Here is a 19,890-nt window from a genome sequence, read left to right as displayed (position 1 = left end):
CCATGGTATGGATTTTTGGTACCCTTTTGAATCCCTCTGGTGTGCGTTCAGGCCCCGCAGATCCAAGGAGGCCTCCAGTCAAGTTTTCTGTGGCGGATATGGCCTTGACTTATTCTGTGCCTCAAAACCCTGCTACATGGCCTGCTCCAACTCCTCATTTGGCATCGAAACCTGTGTCGGTTTCCCGCGCAACAATGCCCGGACACTGAAGGAAAAGTATAGTTCTAATGGAAGCGAATTCACAGTGTCCTCTGCTTAGGTCGTGCCCACCTCAGTCAAAACTCTGGTCAAACTCTGAAAGCATGCTTCCGTTAGCTCAATATTTCTCAGACCCAGAACAACAGGATTGTGATAGTGGAGATACTGAGGTGCAGCTCTATGATAAGGAAAATTTACTTTCGGACCTTCAGGAAGCCAGTGGCCTAGATACATTCCCCGACACTGGCCTCACCTCAGCACCCCACCATAGAGAAATAGGCCTCCTTTGCAATGATGATTGGTTGGCAGCAAAAGTTCTTGACCTCCAGCTGTCTTCATTGGAGGGCAAAAAAGGTTCCTCACATAGGTTCTTCAGCCAGGGCAGGCTTCCGCTAATCCTTTATGAAATCCCTCACAGACACCCTACAGTGCACCTGGGCGACGCCAGGATCTTGCCTTCCATAAATAGGCAGATTGCGATGAGACGTAAGCCACCTCTTTAGGGCAGGGGCATCTTTCCCACTCCAGCATCCCACACCGGTAAGCTTCATGGTACAAGCTTCGATTAGCAGGTTGAACCCACATTCCTTTCCGACAACGCCTCCAGAAAGTCTAAATGCATTGTTTTGGGAAAGGAAGGTTTGCCGCTGCCAGCCTCTCCCGCGGATCTGTTAAATCAAGTTGCCACCTGCGGTGTTACTCGCATGTGTTGCAGGATATAGTGACCATCGTCTTGCCCGCAGTCCCTAATGACCTTCGAGTATGCAGCAAATCATGCAAGATGCGGAAGAGTACATGATTAAGTTGGGACTGGATATTACCACTGTTTGGGTTTAGGTAGTTAGTATTAATGTGAAGCTCAGATTCTGCGGATGTATCAGATCCATTGGCTTCTCCAGCGAAGATCAAACATCACTTATGGACATGCCATTCAATGACACTCGTCTTTTCGGAGTCAAGGCATACTCGGCCCAGGAGCACTTTAAAGAGAGTAAGGCAACTGTACACTCCCTGTACCTATCAACATTTGTGTGATTTGTGTGATTTGTGTGGCAGTTTCCCAAACAATACTCTCCCTTTTGATGCTTCAGGAGGGGCATTCAACAGAGGCAACATCAGAACCTGGCTCCATAACAACAGGCGTCCCAACCCTTTTGAGATGGGGGTCAGGGATCCAGGCCTCAGCATCCAGGCCCTCATGGGAACATACTAGCCAGTCCTCTATGATCACCTCCTCCCCAACACCACCACCACCACTGCCACTGCAAAACCCTTTTACTTTGCCATCAGCGGCACATTGTCACCTGGTTGGAGGCAGGATGAGTTATTACCTCAAAAGGTGGCAGAGCATCACATCTGACAGATGGGTGCTCCAAGTTTTTTAGGAATTTTATGCTGTATCTTTTATGTCCACCTCACCAAACATACCCATGTACACTGCAACACCTTTCAGAGGACCACTTGTCCATTGTACCAAAGGAAGTCCAGGCTCTCTAGGACAAGGGGGCCATAGAGAGGTTTACGGCATCAGAAATCTGGACTGATTGTGACTCCTGCTACTTTCTGGTGCCGAAGAAGGATGGAGGACTTTGTCTGATTTTAGATCTTTACCCTCTGAACTTCTTCCTCAAAGAGGCCCTGCTCAAGATTCTTGCTCTGACCCAAGTTCCATCTGCCCTGGATCCGTGTCTTGGAGGATGGGGTTAGATTGGCAGGACATTTATTTCCTCGTTTGCATCCTGCAGTCCCAGAGATGTTAACTATGGTTTCAAGTAGTTTAATAACGTCAATGAGATCCTAGTCGAGTCTAAAAGGGTAGCCACATGGTTCTTCATAATAAGACAGTACACTGGGAAGCACTGTTTGGCAATTCCCAGATGAGAACGAAAGCCTGCCTGACAACAGGATAAATTGTACTATTCTTGGAACAAAGTTCAGGCCTGGTAAGAGTAACCCTGCCAAACTTTTCCTGCTGCATCAAAGAATTACATTTGGCAATAATATTTCTTATTCTGGTTTAAAATATCAGCATGCTGTTAGTTGTGAATCCACCGCCTGCACCTTATTACAAGAGGTTGTCTTCTATGACTGCTTGTTGATACTTTTTATGGAATTTTTCTCCAGAACATTGCCCAAGAGAGGGTTCTCTAGACCCTCTGGCATAAAAACTTAGTCAATGTTCCAACATGAGACAGAGAACTGGGTGCACATGAGTCAGGTGCGTATTAAGTAACGAGTGCTGTGAGACTCCCAGGCATAGCTAGGAGACCTCAAACCCGGGTTCATCATGATTAGACCCACACACAAGAGCACTAGACAATTAAGAATATATTTTTAGGATTTGTTCAAACTAAAAACCTAGCCAAGTGCATACATTACGGTTACTATGAAAACAAGCACAATAGTAGCGACTAGTGAAATCATAGACCAGAGGTGCAAACTTTTTTTGTGCATTTCTGTAGGGAGATTGCATACTGGTCTCTGTGTTAAAGGTGCATTCGGACAATTGATATTGGGGTTACATGCTTAATTTGAAAGTGTATGTGTTACGCTGCTGTCCTGAATTATATGAATGGTGAATGTGTTTTGGGGCATCTTTTGCACGACTGCACAGGATGAGGGTAACTATATGTGTTATTCTTTGCCCATAGTACCTACGCCTGCCTGGAATGTCCCTGTTGCTCAGTGCCACCTCTCTGATCCTATAGTTAGGACATCAGTCGGGAAGGACAGTATCCATATCGGATACTGCTGTATAACACCGGTTTACTCCAGGACGTCATGAAAAAGTCTTACAGACTATCCACTCCCTTTGGGTGAGGATGCTGATGATGACACTTAACAGTGAGGATGTATATGATTAGCTAACAACCCCAAACAGGAAGCCACAATGTTCTTAAGCACTGGTCTCTCCAATCTTTTGATTTATTTGCTGGAACAAGAATGTCACCTGAATGGTATACCAGCATGCAGTGTTGCCCTGTGTGACCCATTTGCATCTGCAACTGGTATCCTGATTTCTTACACACATCCTACTAACATGCTAATGCACTGAGGCTTACGCCTGTCCCTGGTAAGCCAAGGTCCATAAATAGTTATGTGACCTGGAGGAGTGCCCTCTTGTCAGTATGAGACTGCTTTCCATCACCTGGGTTGTTGACTTTCAATGATGGTGGTAGTGTACCAATTTTTGTGCATTAATACTCCTGAACAGACCTTTTTCTTGTGACGGAGAAATGTGGTCCCTTTCAGTGTAGCGCCCAGACTCTTGCACTAACAGCATGCATGTTCAGTGCGTGAGTATAACGTGCATGTGTGGCCCACTGTAAAAATGTGTGTGGGATGTGAGTATTTTTGTTGGAAATATTGAGATACATTTTAGATACCCCTTGACCTACGATGGCATGAGATGGAGGCTGGATAGATCTTTCCCAAGCAGTGGAAGTGTATTTGTTGGAATCCTGTGGCAGGAGGGTAAAGACACAGAAGTGAGAGAGAATGGAGGCAAGTCAACCCCCAGCAATTATATGAGTAAGGAATTGCTGATTACATTTTTCTGAGCACTGCCATTAAATGGACGGTGAGGAGGGGTGGGTCTACAGATTATGTTGTTTAAAGGTGGGGCAAATTTCCAGGCAGGGCCTGTCAGTCTCTGATTGCTACTTCAGGAAGGCTAATGGCAGCCAGATGCAGACTTTTCACTCTTTATTGTGCCCATGTTGGGGATGTGCTTTCTTTGTGCCAGCATCATCACTACCAGTTGTGAGAGGCATCACCTAGCAAAAAAGCTGTCTGCACTGCAGCCAGAGAAGAAATTAAATTTGAGAGGGAGCCACCACAAATCAGTTCAAGAACCTTAGATATTCTATCCAATCCATTTTCTGGAAAACTAATACGAAAGTGGGACCCCACCTACCCACTTGGTTCCATTACCAAATTCTTCTACCCCAAAGAAGTGCGTGCTCTGCAGAGTGCTCAAAGAGCTGCTGTGAGACCAGGGTTGGTGTATGTATGACAGACAGTCTCCCAGAATTGACAGGACATCACCTGAAGTGTGCGCAACTTGCTGGGAGAAGCTGTGGGTCTGCCTAGCTCCTAGAAGAGTGTTCCTCTGCTTGAAGAGGAAGGCAGAGTTCCTGGCTCTGCAGAAAAAGGAGACTGTCCAGGGGGATCAGCTCAGCAGCAAACCCAGTCTGAGAAGAACTCAGACGAATCAGACTGCCAAGATGGACCCGAGACTGACCTGACAGTCATGAGGGGTTGTCTGTCTCCCAGAGCATGGTTCTAGTTGTGAACAGTATAAAGAAACTTTGGGTCAAACAACAAAGTGCTGTCCGGCACCCCTGTAATGCACCGCAGGACTGGTGCTGCTGCCGCTGCTGATGTGTGATGTAACCTCAGAGTAGCTGTCCCCACTGAAATGGGAGATCTGCCACGACCCAGAGGTCACAGCTGTTGAAGACCAGCACCCGTCAATCTGGTCTTCTCAGTTGGTCCCTGCAGTGGTCCACAAACTCGAGGAGTGAGACCGCTGCAGCGATGGACCGATGTCAAAAATACGTCGATGTTGTCATCTTACACATGTACCATCCAGTGTCTGCCAAGACCAATCTTCATTGAGCAAGTAACGCGAGGCCAGGCCTCCAAGGATTGAAACAATGTATTGCAGATGCACAGATAGCCCTGCAGCATGTAGCTATTCATACGGGTGAAACTGTTTGGCCTTAAGAGCTGTTCAAACGGACGTACAAGTTACTGATGGAACAACTGCTTGGTGAACTATCACCCGTGCCTAATTTTGCGTAGACTCGAATTGCAGGAGGTAATCTGAGACATTGGGGACAACATGAAGTGAGAAAGAGGGCACGTTAGCGGTCGTGCTTTGTTAGGGAGCTATGGGTGTAGTTGTGCCCCCACTAATTGTATGTTATTCTCTTCTGTGATATTAAAATACTTTCTTTTTACTTAAAGACAAGTACTGGGCTGGACAGTAATTTGTGCCTGGTGTTTGAATATTTAATTTCTAAGCCTCTGCACCCCACGCTACCGCCCTAAATAGCTTGTAACTGCTCGCCCCGCTACCTTGAGAGAAGTGCGGAAAGGGTATTATTGGCCTAATGTCCAAAGCTATGGTAAGGCTAGGGCACCATTGGCCACCATAGTTGCAGTGCAGTGGCGTAACACAGGCCCCCACAGACCCCGTGGAGCGGGGGGGGCATCGAGCTGCAGGGACCCCCTCAACACAGTACTCTGGGCCTAGAGCTCCTGATGAAATCCGGAGTGGGGGGGGGGGGGTGCTCCATGTGCTTTGCAGGGAGGCCCCCTCCAGTTTCGTTACGCCACTGTTGTAGCTCCTGTCTATACTGTGGCCCTCTGGGTCTGACATTACTGTTCAGTATACTGAAGGGCCCAGCCAATTCTCCTCAACCCTCTTTGACGCGAGTTTCTATATTCGAAATGCTTTTCTGTGCCCACCGTCTTTAAATGGAAAGTTAGCCCCTTGTGACTCAGAAACTGTATTGTAGCTGATGGAACAATAGTATTACTGAAGACAGTAGAAATTAATCCACGCCTCCTGACAAGAATGTAAAAACTCACTGTATTGTAAACAAAGTGTTAACTAAAACGGATCAGCTCTTGGAGCATATTCAAGAAGAACATTCACAGATACTGCACAATTGTCTAGATATGGTAGAGATACTAAAGAGTGAATGTGTGATTTTGTTTTTCACTTAAATACAGAATTACAGTCAGTAGCTAATAACGTTTAAATGGAAGGCAGTCATTTTCTCATGCCATCCTAGATTTGGGAAGTTCTGGGTGTCAGCTACTCTCTGCTGGTGGTAGGGTCAATAGTGACGTGCTTGTTTAATACCTCCCCTTTTTTTACAAAATGATAATGAGATTGCGGTCCAAAGAGTTAAAAAACTTAAGTTACAAATTGTTGAAGCTGCGCTGGTGGACTAGTAAAAGGTTTTCCTTAGGCTTATCCCCAGATCCCTCCCAACGCTATAATGGCCTATCTAGCCCAAGTGCCTACATCTTAGCCAGTGACTGCATTGTGCTTACAGCTCAGACCTCCGTAAAGGACAGCAAGACAGCCTTTTGGGTTGTACGTAGTGGCCGTTGTTCGCTGGCAGCTTTTCCAGTTTCTCTTCCCGTAGAGGTTTTATAAAAAAGAAGAAAAAATAAAAGAATAAATCCTAGGAGGAGATTGTGTTTTTTTTTTGCAGTGGAAGTTTTCCTTTTAATTGTACTGTTATGTGAAATGGAAAACTGTAGGTCACAGAATGCCTTTTGGCAAATTAAACCTCTATGATCACTTTTATATGGTCAGTAAAGCATAAGTAGGTGTATTCATTGCAAATGTAGCAGACTGACATTTAAAAACATGTTCCCTTTATGCTCTAGTGAATAAAAGTGTATCCGGAGCAGAGCAAGAACTGTGGAAAAAAAGCTTTTCATTCTTTGAAAAAGGCATTGATAACTTCGAGGCAATTGGGGATTCTACAAATTCAGCCCTTTTATTGTGCAACACAGGAAGACTGATGCGAATTTGTGCGCAGGCGCATTGCGCCGTTGGAGATGATTGCAGCAGAGGAGAATTATCCCCGGAGGAGACCTTGTATTACAATAAGGTAAAAAGCAGGTTATTGTGCACACACAAACTAAGCTGTGACATAAGGGTGACTTACTCAAAAGTGAGTTTGCTTCATAAAATAGATTTTTTTTTGTTTGTACTCAATCGTGATCTACGCATTATTTTATACTCCAAATGAAATTAGTCTGAAAATCCTGTGTGTGTGTGTGTGTGTGTGTGTCTGTCTGTGTGTCTGTGTGTCTGTGTGTCTGTGTCTATATATATATATATATATATATATAGCTGCCGCCCCCAGTGGGCTTGTCATGTCCCATAGCCTCATGGTACCTGTAGTTCCTTCGTTTCCCATCGTGGGTGCTGACAAGTTCTTGGTACTTTTAAAATTTCACATACTCCATGTGGAGTTACTTCTGGAGAAGGAGTTGTCTCCTCTGCTAATTATTCTCGCAACACCAAACAAATGCGGACCTGCAGCGCCGGCAAATATCGAGCGCAGTGTGGACTTTGAAGCCTGGTGTTGCGAGAATAATTAGCAGAGGAGACCACTCCTTCTCCAGAAGTAACTCCACATGGAGTATGTGAAATTTTAAAAGCACCAAGAACTTGTCAGCACCCACGATGGGAAACGAAGGAACTACAGGTACCATGAGGCTATGGGGCATGACAAGCCCACTGGGGGCGGGTCCAATAAGCACCTCAAATGTTCCTCTTTGGCTGCAAAAACTTGTTGATGATGCTGAGCCAGTGATCAAGGGCTATGCTGCCCGAAACGCGTATGGCAACTTACCTGATGTGAGCGTTTTCTCTGCAGCTTGCAATAAAGAAGGTGTTTAACTTCAAAGTGTGTTGGCGTTCTCACAAAGGGTAACCTTGAGTTTGTATATATATATATATATATATCGCCTTGCAACTCCGCTGTACTGGAACAGAACGAGAATGGACCCAGTTAGGTGCTTAACTTGTTTTTATTACAAGCAACACTCCGCCATGTATATAATGTTTATAAATGAGTAAGCTTTCATATGGTATGCTTGCATTCGTTTCAATGTCCTTATTTGACAGAAAAGAGGCTTAACTGTGAATTATATCCAGTAATTCATTTTGCTAAATTAATTTGCTGGATATTCAGCTTCCCTAAACAAATAAAGTTAAATGAATGGTTAACACAGCATTTCGTATTTCTTTCAGTGCTACTAAGGCAAAAAAACACTTTCCCAATGACAGTGCTGCTCTCAGAGCAGTACTCGGCACACATGACAAGCTCAGCCTTGTAGGCCTATCCTTCCTGCAAGCATCTACCAATGATTCCTCCCGGTTTGTGTAAATAAACACTGTAAATGCAGAACCCTGTCAGCACAAACTTATACTGTCTCACACTGCACTTTCTTTTTTTTTAGGTCTCGCCTGACCCAGCGCATGCGCTGGTCTGGCGAGACTTAGTGAGAGGGCTCCAAAAAGTGCTACCAGGCCAGCCTAGTGCTACAGTGCATGTGTGCGGGCGCGCGCCGCGCTTTACCGCAATTACTTTCACGGCCGCTTTGATGTTTAATCGTGATCGCGATCGGTATCACTTTCACTTTCGCGGCCACACGGCCGCTTTGCATAGCCAATAGGTGTCACTGTAGTATGGCTAAACACTTATAAGGTCCCAAAGGCGAGACCTATTGGCTATGCCAATGCTTGTTTATATATATCTTGTGAAACTTAGATTGTAGGTTCGATGTACTACAAAATAAGACATTTTAAATGGCATACTTATAATTTTTATATGACCTATAATGAGAAATATTGTTGCATAAAACACATTCTAAATATTAAAATGTTATCTCCTAATAAAAACACACATTTTGCAAAACATTGAGAAAGCGATCTGCAGTCTCAGACACACAATAAATACTAAATGTCTGACGCTCAATTGCTCGAGATATACAAGAACTAAAATCAAATAATAAATCATGTAATATTTAAAAAATAAATGCAACCAAGTCATTTGTAATATGTTTTGGGCCCCTTTTTGACAGATCTGCACAAATTTTGCCATGAAGAACCCAAAGTAAATGTACTTTTTGGATCTTTTTGTTCAGTTTCGCTGAACGCGTCAAAGTTACCAAGAAAACAGAAACCACCTTTTTCCGTGGAAACTCTGACTTAACCGGAACTACAATGGTGCTATTCTCACCACGCACAAACACACAGCACAGTAAAACCAATTGTATAGTTATGACTTAGCTTCCATTGATAAAGTGTTTTTTTTTCTTTGCTTTTATATTTGGCACCATTTAATAAATCGGAATGAAACTTTGCACTTAAATGCCATATGAGGCTCAGTTTGGCCATATCCCAAATTTTGCGCAGCATTGCCTGGGTGGGGGTAAGAGGTTTTAAAAGGGGGTTATAAGATCTGCATTTTCCCATTTTAACTTCCATAGGAAGCTTCGCTCTTTTCTACAGCAAATGACACCAAGAGCCCACTACGCCCAACCAAAGCCTTTTCACAGCTCATTTGGTGGCACAGAGGCTGGCGCAGGGCCTGGACACAGGCCATGTCCTGCTCTAAAAACATGTCCGCTATGGGAGTTTGAACTCCTGGAATTTTGGGTACAAGGTTATGCCCTGTAGCCAAGCCCCACTGTGCATGACTGTTGGCGGTGGACAGCAGGGCTGTACGTATTTTTGGTAGATTTAACATGGAATAAAATAATCACTGAAAACACTATGTAAAGTCTAAGTTAATAGTTTCTTCTGCTCATAAAACATTCACCAGTGCTTACAAAATCAGAAATGCCCTTAAAAAGCATAGCTGAAGTGAAGTTTTGGTTGCCATGCAAAACAAACACCAGCTGCCTTTAAATTGGCCACTTTTGATCGTTGTTCCAGCCAGGATTGAAAAACCTGCTTCTCTTTTTAGTCTGCTTTTTCTGTGCATGGTCGTTCATATGCTAAAGGTTATTTCTTCTCGGTAGAGGTAAACATTGTCTCCTTTTTACAGTGGCGGACTTTCCTTAGCCAAAATTGGTGGATCTGCTTCATAATGTGGCTGGGTTTGGTTTTTCTGTCCACAGGACCTGCTTCCAACACCCCAAGAGAGCAGTTGAACTACTTCTAGTGCTTCAGAATCTCTGGGGTCCTGCAGCTATTCATATGCCTTCTATTGAATTTAGAGGTCAAATGCCTCTTAGTTATCTGGCCCATTGCTTCACCTTAAAAAAAAAAGACAGACTTACCTATGGCTTGTATACTCCTTCCTCATTTTGATTCAAATTAGGGCACCACATGCCAGATACTTGCGTTCTTTTTTCAGAGTTTTGGCAATTGACCACTACAGACCTTTTCCAAGCATACAACCTTTTTTAGGTAACTTCTGTTACCCGTGGTGCAGGCCACAAACATTTGCCTAACTCTAGCTATCTAACAAGAATAAAAAGTGTGAAGGTAGAGCAGCAGCATCTCCATCCCCCCCGCCCCCCCCCCCCCACGTAGGAGCTAAACCGCAGGCTGTTGCTATAGTGAGGCTTTTACATACCTACATATCGATGTGTGCAGGCAAGTTATTCAGTTTATCCTTTTGGGTTGTGGATTGTTTCTTTTGCTTCTAACAGTCACAAAGTGTAGTGAAAACCTTAACATCCTTGAGTCTACATTGTCTCAATGGGCAGTTCTCAAAGGGGGGGGGGGGCTATTTTCCTCTTTTTACAAAACTTTGAGCTTATAATCATTATTACAATTACCAAAACAGACCATTTGCAGGCATTAGTGCATATTGTGAGGCCTTAAACATGATGCATGTAGGGGTGAAGGTGTGTTTTCAAGGTCCACATGGACTTGTTTGATCATATTCCTGATATTGTATAAAATGATAATGAACTTAATTTCTCATTAATTATATCATACAGGCAATTGATTATTATCTAAAGGCACTGAAATCTTTAGGGGAAAGAGAGACGCATTCAGCTGTTTGGGATTCCGTGAATTGGGAACTTTCCACAACTTATTTCACTCTTGCAACTTTGCTTCAAGATTATGCTCCACTGTCCAGAAAGGCTCAAGAACAGGTAATATTTGTTAAATATAGAGAATTATTCATTTTTAATAAATCTGTTTCATATTCTTTCGAAAGGCATGCAAATCAGGTGAACCCTCAAGTACACAAGTTGCATATATTTATGGTTTGTAGTGGTTCTTGTCTCATAGCATAACTCTTCTATTTCACATTCAGAGTTCTCTGAAGAGTTGAGGAAGTGCACCTGGCAGCGACTGGTGTTTCTGGAGGCAATCTGTCACTGTATATGTTGTATATCAAAAAAAGGGGGGAAAGAGAGGTTTTTAACGGTTAGGTTCACCCTCCCAATGTATGTATAATTAAATAAATAATCTGAGTCGTCAGATTATGAGAACCTAACCAAAAGGGTATAGGGAAAGCACTTGTTTCCCGAGAAACCCAAGAAAAAGAAAGAAAGGGCAATTCCTTTCTTTAGTCCCCTCACTCACCAGGGTTTCCCCACGGTGACATGCTTCATCATTGGGGTCCTCTCAGTCCTCTACGGACTGAGGCGTGCTGCGACTTGCGGATTTACGTAGGAGCACTGAACAAGACTATGTGTTGTGCAAGTGTTGTGGTGTGGAGTGGTTTAAAGTGAGTTAAAATAATTAACTAGTGGGCCAATCTAAATTTATTTTTGCTCCTAGCTAATTAATTAAAAAAGTGGGTAATATGCTAGAGATAACTACTATAATGGGTAAGTGTACCTAGCATATGTTGTCGACTAGTTTCAAGCTTCCCAAGCTCTTCATCAGGACTACACTGGGACCAGCCCAGTGTGAATACCACTCCTAGAAGACCTAAATTGGTGCATAAAATAAGTGAAAAAAACGAAAAACGCTGTGCAAATTAAGCATGCGTTATTCAAAATACATACGTAATGTACGTCTCATGGAATTCTGTAGGATGGAAAACAGACATTAGGGGAGAAAAGGCAGATTATGCATTATTGTCTTAGGATAAAAAAAGGTGAAAACACTATGCACCAGTGTCGCAATGCTCATTATTCACAAAATATAATTGTGCCACTGTATAGTTCTCCCGACAGTACATCATTAATGCTGGCGTCTAGCTATATAGTGAATAAAGGTGATCGTGAATGCACGAAGTGCACATTTAATAGCACACACAAAGTCAAAAAATATGCGTCTGACAACATAAATTACACACAAGACAAACAAAATAACGAAAATACATACATTTTAAAAGGCAAAACTGTGCCTCATGGTCGACTGAGGGGGGGTTGGACACTCGTACACCTAGGATAAAGGTACAAGCCATAAAGTAACAAAGTACTTCAAGCGCTGTCCTGGTAGGAATTCCAGCGCAGAATGAAGAGAGTAAGAGTGGAGAACCATTAAGATTACGAGGGGCAAAGGCAACCCCCTGCTGCGTGGTTACTCACTTGTACTTGTCAGGCCACCCGCCGGAAAACACCTACTGGTACACTGCCTCGCCGACCGCATACTGACTGGATGCGAGCCGGGTGCCTAGATATCTACCTGGTGGGGGTGTGAAAAGGAAGAAGGGACTCGCCGGTTGCGGTCGTGTTCCATAGCCGCCATCTTAGTACTGGCATATATCGTAAATAGAGGGATAAGAGTAATTGAAAAAGAAGTTAGTAGTTAACAGGAACGCAAGGGATTAGCCATCCGCTGTGTGTATCAAAGAAAACGGAGAGGAAAAATTCGCTGGTTGTGGTTCCCCTCGATCGCCGCCATCTTAGAGCAGGTACCAGTTGTCAAAGTTACTAAGACGTACAAAATCAAGAGAAATTAATAATAGGCAATGTCATAAGTGTTAAATTCATCTACTCCGTTCAGTGCATAAAAAACGGAGAAGGCTAAAGAGCCTTAGGGTGTCAAATCTCGTAACTAAAATAGGTTCGGCCATCTTAGGTAGGGAAGAACGTGTAAGAAAAGGTAACCAAGCAGTGCCACACTAAATGTATCAGCCTAAAATATTATATTTGGCAATTCGAGCACGCCATTGCGTTTTATTGGGTCTAATAATACGAGTGATATAATTTTCTCGAGTTATTTTTCAAGTGGCCCTTACAAGCAAGATTACAACTGAAGTAACTATCTTTTCATTTCACCCATGAGAGGTGTATATGGTTTTGTGTCGAACCTAGCATGGAGGTTTGTTAAAAACCTAGCATGGAGTCACTAATGGGACTACTAGTTCCCCCAAACTATGGGCTTATACTCATTGATTTTCAAAAAATTAGTGTGGCACTGCTTGGTTACCTTTTCTTACACGTTCTTCCCTACCTAAGATGGCCGAACCTATTTTAGTTACGAGATTTGACACCCTAAGGCTCTTTAGCCTTCTCCGTTTTTTATGCACTGAACGGAGTAGATGAATTTAACACTTATGACATTGCCTATTATTAATTTCTCTTGATTTTGTACGTCTTAGTAACTTTGACAACTGGTACCTGCTCTAAGATGGCGGCGATCGAGGGGAACCACAACCAGCGAATTTTTCCTCTCCGTTTTCTTTGATACACACAGCGGATGGCTAATCCCTTGCGTTCCTGTTAACTACTAACTTCTTTTTCAATTACTCTTATCCCTCTATTTACGATATATGCCAGTACTAAGATGGCGGCTATGGAACACGACCGCAACCGGCGAGTCCCTTCTTCCTTTTCACACCCCCACCAGGTAGATATCTAGGCACCCGGCTCGCATCCAGTCAGTATGCGGTCGGCGAGGCAGTGTACCAGTAGGTGTTTTCCGGCGGGTGGCCTGACAAGTACAAGTGAGTAACCACGCAGCAGGGGGTTGCCTTTGCCCCTCGTAATCTTAATGGTTCTCCACTCTTACTCTCTTCATTCTGCGCTGGAATTCCTACCAGGACAGCGCTTGAAGTACTTTGTTACTTTATGGCTTGTACCTTTATCCTAGGTGTACGAGTGTCCAACCCCCCCTCAGTCGACCATGAGGCACAGTTTTGCCTTTTAAAATGTATGTATTTTCGTTATTTTGTTTGTCTTGTGTGTAATTTATGTTGTCAGACGCATATTTTTTTGACTTTGTGTGTGCTATTAAATGTGCACTTCGTGCATTCACGATCACCTTTATTCACTATATAGCTAGACGCCAGCATTAATGATGTACTGTCGGGAGAACTATACAGTGGCACAATTATATTTTGTGAATAATGAGCATTGCGACACTGGTGCATAGTGTTTTCACCTTTTTTTATCCTAAGACAATAATGCATAATCTGCCTTTTCTCCCCTAATGTCTGTTTTCCATCCTACAGAATTCCATGAGACGTACATTACGTATGTATTTTGAATAACGCATGCTTAATTTGCACAGCGTTTTTCGTTTTTTTCACTTATTTTATGCACCAATTTAGGTCTTCTAGGAGTGGTATTCACACTGGGCTGGTCCCAGTGTAGTCCTGATGAAGAGCTTGGGAAGCTTGAAACTAGTCGACAACATATGCTAGGTACACTTACCCATTATAGTAGTTATCTCTAGCATATTACCCACTTTTTTAATTAATTAGCTAGGAGCAAAAATAAATTTAGATTGGCCCACTAGTTAATTATTTTAACTCACTTTAAACCACTCCACACCACAACACTTGCACAACACATAGTCTTGTTCAGTGCTCCTACGTAAATCCGCAAGTCGCAGCACGCCTCAGTCCGTAGAGGACTGAGAGGACCCCAATGATGAAGCATGTCACCGTGGGGAAACCCTGGTGAGTGAGGGGACTAAAGAAAGGAATTGCCCTTTCTTTCTTTTTCTTGGGTTTCTCGGGAAACAAGTGCTTTCCCTATACCCTTTTGGTTAGGTTCTCATAATCTGACGACTCAGATTATTTATTTAATTATACTGTATATGTTGTAACATGAACTGGACAGGCCATTCTGTCACTCTGGCATAAACCTTTGTGCTCCAAGCTAGTGAGTTGCCTTCATAACAGGATGGCTTGCCATGACCCAGCTTTCCCCATTACCCACTTCAGGTCATTCCTTCTTGAAGTGTGTGGCTGGTTTTGGTTTCCAGTCCAGTCCTGAGTGTAAGAGGTTGCTTCTTATGCAGATGATGCTTCAGATGGACTGAAATCCTGTGGGACTCCCAAGTAGTCCTGAAGTGTATTTAATGGTGTCTTGACACTATGGCCTAATTGTTTGAGGTGCACGGGAACCTCATCCATAATCCCTCAAACAAAAGTAATACACCATTTCATCACCATCCTCTATGTGCTATTGTACCGTTTGCTAGTACTCTCTTCATGGGCAACGCAGCATCAAAGGATAGATTTGTTAACAAAAACTTCAAAACATTCCCATGGATGGTGCTGGAAGCGTCAATGAGCCCATACCATCAGTGTGAAGATAGATCTGTAAACATGCAACAAAAACGTAGAATGCCAATGTTATATACTTATCAATGCCTTATTGTAGATTGATGGGGAAGCACTTTCGATCACCTAGGATAAAGAATTTCTTTAAATCTTCCCTTGCTTCTGGCTGCGTAAGTTCTCCAACACCCTTTTATTAATGATGCACCATCCAACAATTTCATACTATAAGAAGACACCTGACTAGGAAACTCTTTTCCCAAAACCTATGGTGAAACATTTGTCAAAAGTTCTGTCTGCAGATTTGCACCTAACAGCTTGTTTAACCCACAGCTGGTGATTAGCATAGTGCTGCCAAGTTCGATGCAGCTCTATTTGAACCCATGTAGTCTTGAAACACCTGACTTGAATGACAGGGGTACGAGTTGCGAACACAATTTAATGGCTACATCAAAAATGGCGAAACTAGTGTGTGTATTTGGAACATAACTAGTAAATAACTAACTTCGACTAAATATCCCTAAATGCAAATTGAATTGGCATTGATAGTGGGGCAATTAATCACCCAGCTTGTGATTCTAGGATAAATATGCAGAGTTCCTCTTCCCAGCATAGATTGCTGCAAGAATAAGCAGTGACATAATTATCATCGAAGAGAATTCACTTGAAGCCTCCAGTGAAGGGTCTGGAGATGTACATGAAAAGAACTTCCTTGGGACCATCATTCCATGAACTTCATTGAGCAGCGGTGTTCTTAGTAATTAAATCTCTTTTTAGAGGACATCTGTAGTTACATCTGGTTTCTCTGTAGGAACGTGAAGTGATGTATTGCGTTATTTCTGTGCTGAGGACTCATGATTTTGTGGTATGTTCGAAGTGTGTTTATCCTGTGATTCCTGAGCTTCTGTATCCTTCTGTGCCATCCTGGGAGCTTGCAGAGGCGGGTAAACCCTCACGCATCCATCACAGCAAAACGTTTACAGGGGCACAGGACACAGTGGTAAAACCCTCATTGGGTAGCTCCACATAAAGGGGTGCTGTCATGGCATATTGATCGTGTTCATGGATTGGCAGTAGTTACATATGGTGGAGCGTTACAAGATCTGCTGCCATTTGACTAAGTTCATGCTAAACTAATACCACATCCATACCAACATACACCAAGCATCTGACATGTTTAACAGTTCAATAAGGGGACATTTTAATCTAGAAATATGATATACAATTGCTAAAAAACCAACAGTAGGTAAACACACTGGTATAAACAACACATATTAGTGTTAAAGGCAAAGCACAGGTTTTTATTGTTACATAACTTTATTCTAAGCCTATGTTACTAATACACTGCCTCCTAGACCATGAGTAATCAGGGTGGTGAGGAAGAGGTAAAATATTTGCTTCACATAATTCCATCTTGTATCCAAAGCGACCCTCTACTCATTTCTTTGAACCATAATTTTATATTTCACCCCAGCAATTTTTTTAGCAGTACGTTTGTTTGTTCAGCATTAGTACCTCACTCTGTGCTACCTGTCCTTCCACCTTCTTCATGTAACCCCTGTTTTCCATCTGCCATAGGAATGTCATCTCCGTTTTCAGTTCCAGTCACTTGTGTGGGTCTATTATATAAGCACGCTTCTGCTCCCTCCACCTGGAAACTCTTGCAAAGTTGATGTTCCCTGTTTCTCACCAGTGAATGGGGGTGACCTCTTTTCAAGGAACATCTTTTATGCCATCTTTATTATTATTATTATGTTGTGGTGTTACGTCACCTGATGTAGTCCAGTCTCCAACTTTAAAGACATGAAAATAACCTTATCATTCTCTCTAAAATGACAGTCTCATGTTTTTAGCTCTTCTGACTATTGCTGAATCAGATCTGGCTTCTCACTTCAGTATGCTGAGTCTGTAACCATTGTCATCATCATCTTCAGGATATCATCCACTTTCCTCCACAGTCCTACACAGAACATGTAGGTTGAGCTTCTGACCCCTGAGAGGACTCTTTAGGCCTTTGAGATAGGTCCCCCTTTTTTGGAATTCCTTGAAGTTGCAGTTCAGACTTAGAAGTGTCCTTGTTGCTTGGATGAACCGCATCTGCCAAACCCTAACTAAAGCCCTAATAAACTTTGCTTCCCTGGCGGACTACTACCAGTTATGGATAGATATATTCACATGCCTAGCAGAATCTCCATGCATTCACAGCTAAAGTTTGCTGAGTGGCCACTCAGCAGACTTTTTTTGTTTTACAAAAACAAACTCCCAAAGCGGGGGGAAAAAAAAAAGCTAGTAGTCCTGACTCCCTGGGATTTTTCTTCTATGGTGTGGGGAGACATCCTTTTTTTTCTGTGTGGGACTACCAGTCATGACTGTCCTGAACAGGACAAAATGTTGGTTGGACTTTCTGCTTTAAATAGGGCAGAAGATCTGAAATACTTAGACTGATAAACCTACAGAGTTTATAAGCCATCAGTCTAATGATGCCACTGTCAGAGGCATTTGGGTCCCCACTCCCGGAAACATGGGGGTCCGTCTGACTGAATAGATCACGTGGGACCTTCAGTTTGGTGGACATGGGTATTCATCTGTGGTGGAGTACCCTGTTCGCCAAACCCTAAACAAGCCCTAAAGTCTGGTAACTGGTGTTATGGACTCTGCTTATTGTACAGACCTCTGTATCACCAACCTACATCTTCTAACCTCTGAAAGATATCTGTCCACAAATGGGAAATTTGTATACTGCCTTGGGTGTTGCCACAATTTGTTACTGTCCACCCAGTTCCATCTATTGTCTTTGACTTCACAAGTCAGGCCAGCTTTTAATCGCTAGCAGTTCTTCTTGCACCGCTAAAGTCTCCAAATCTATCTGGGGTGGGAGTTTGTTTGGGGCAAGAGTGAATGGGATTCCCTGATTTTATTGCCACAAGAGTCCTCACAGTTGACCAGCTGGGCTACATCTGTTACACCATATTTTGCGCTTACTGTATCTGGTCATTTGAGGAGCTCTCATCCTAAGAGTGCAACTGGAGAGGTTTTTCAAGGGGAGCCTGCTCTGAGCTCAACAGGACGACACCCTCCTGCTGACCTGACGGGTTTCACCTTTCCTGAAACCTTCTGGGATGAGATAAGGCAATGTCAGCCAAATGGACTCTTGCTGTCCGTAACAAGAGCCACCCACAACCATTCTAGCCCGGTTAATCGGTCTTTTTTGTTTGTGTAAATTTGTTAATGGTTGTTTCTCATTTTGTAGTACACAATCGCTCAGAAGTTACATAACAATGTAAGGGTTCTTGCCCCTCTTCCATTTCTTACTTCACTGGTAAAATCAACAGGTAGTCTGAGCGGTTGTACAGACCAATATGTTACCATGTAAACCAAATTTCTTTCTTTTTTTAAACAGTTTGCAACATAACATTGAGACAACATGGTGAACAATATAGTTCTCTCCTCTCATGTAATGAACTGAAGGTGTTTATAGTAGTGCATCTTAACTGCCTTGCTGTTGGTCTACGCGCATTCACTTTGGACATGGCTGCGCTAGTGCACAGGTGCATGCCTCTGTCAGACTGCCCACTATCTGATGTATGAGAATTCTGCAACATATTGTAAGACCTGGGTGTATGTCGACGGGGGGGTGATGTTGGAACATATAGCCCTTCCATGCGACGCGCAGGGCTGCAGCTATACCTTATGCGTTGGCTCGTCATGCGCTTTCCGTCTGACACTCCGGCTGTTAGTTTGTCGTTTACTCAGACATAGTACCTGAGTCCTCAAAGGCATTCTGCCATAGGGCGCGAAAGTCCGCCAGTATTGCTTCCCACTGCACCACCATCTGTTGCTTTCTAATGCCTATTGCATCTTCTCACCGCAGCGCCAAGCTTTCGGTTGCGCCCAGCATATTAGCGAACGGTACCAGGATTTCATCGAGGGGGGCTCCGGGGATTTCCATCGTCTTGTAAGGAAGCACGTAACTACTATTAGTACTAGGTCAATGTAGCAGGATGTCACCTTGTATTTACGAAATCTCTTGTATAGTCCCAGGATACACACCTCCCACGACCAAGTAAGCGTGCGCTCAGTACACTGTGCCAATTTTCTGGTAACTGTTTCCCAATATGTCTGTATGGATGTGCTGGGCCATAGTACATGATGTAAGTCCCCACCTAGCTCGCCACAGCAAGGGCAACTGGCAGCAGCACGATTGAAATATTTGTTTATTTTGGCTGGGGTCAAGTATGCCCTATGTACTATTTAGTATTGTACAAGCCGAAATCTAGCATTGCGAGGGATAAGGTGGGGCCTCAGAGAATATCTTCCCATTCGCGGTCAGTGCTGGGGCGCTGCAAATCTGCGTCCCAATGGGCTCGAAGGGACTCTAGTCGTTGTGTTGTATGTATTCTTAAGGATTCCCGGGGCACAAGTCGCTGAATCCTCCAGTTGGCGCGCATCAAGCCATCTTGCCACCCATTGAAGCAGCACTGCGAGATAGTATTACTCCATGTGGGGCAACGACAGGCCCGCGCAGGCCATTGAAGGGTACATTTTGATCAGCGCCACTCTGCTACGCGACCTGCCCCAGATCAATCTGCGGATGTCCAGCTCTAAGTTTTGGAACAGCGCTGGCTTGAGTCATGGGGGTACATTTAAAAAGTGGTACAACAGTCGTGGGAGTACCACTATCTTAAGAAGCGCTACCCTCCCCATGACCGTCAGAGGGAGGGTA

At 43.6% G+C, this 19,890-nt stretch overlaps 1 protein-coding gene across 2 annotated transcripts in view; it reads left to right on the top strand.

Annotated features, from left to right (window-relative positions):
- EDRF1 (erythroid differentiation regulatory factor 1) overlaps window positions 1–19,890 on the top strand; it is a 412,080-nt gene that overhangs the window by 310,681 nt on the left and 81,509 nt on the right. For both annotated transcript variants that reach the window (XM_085606261.1, XM_085606259.1), the window contains 2 exons: window positions 6,610–6,836; window positions 10,693–10,851. In XM_085606261.1, the coding sequence (XP_085462387.1) occupies window positions 6,610–6,836; window positions 10,693–10,851 (386 nt within the window). The remainder of the gene's footprint in view (window positions 1–6,609; window positions 6,837–10,692; window positions 10,852–19,890) is intronic.

This window comes from Triturus cristatus, chromosome 1_2 (assembly GCF_964204655.1).
Source record: "Triturus cristatus chromosome 1_2, aTriCri1.1, whole genome shotgun sequence".
Lineage (NCBI taxonomy): Eukaryota > Metazoa > Chordata > Amphibia > Caudata > Salamandridae > Triturus > Triturus cristatus.
This window is presented reverse-complemented; position numbering and strand designations above follow the sequence as displayed.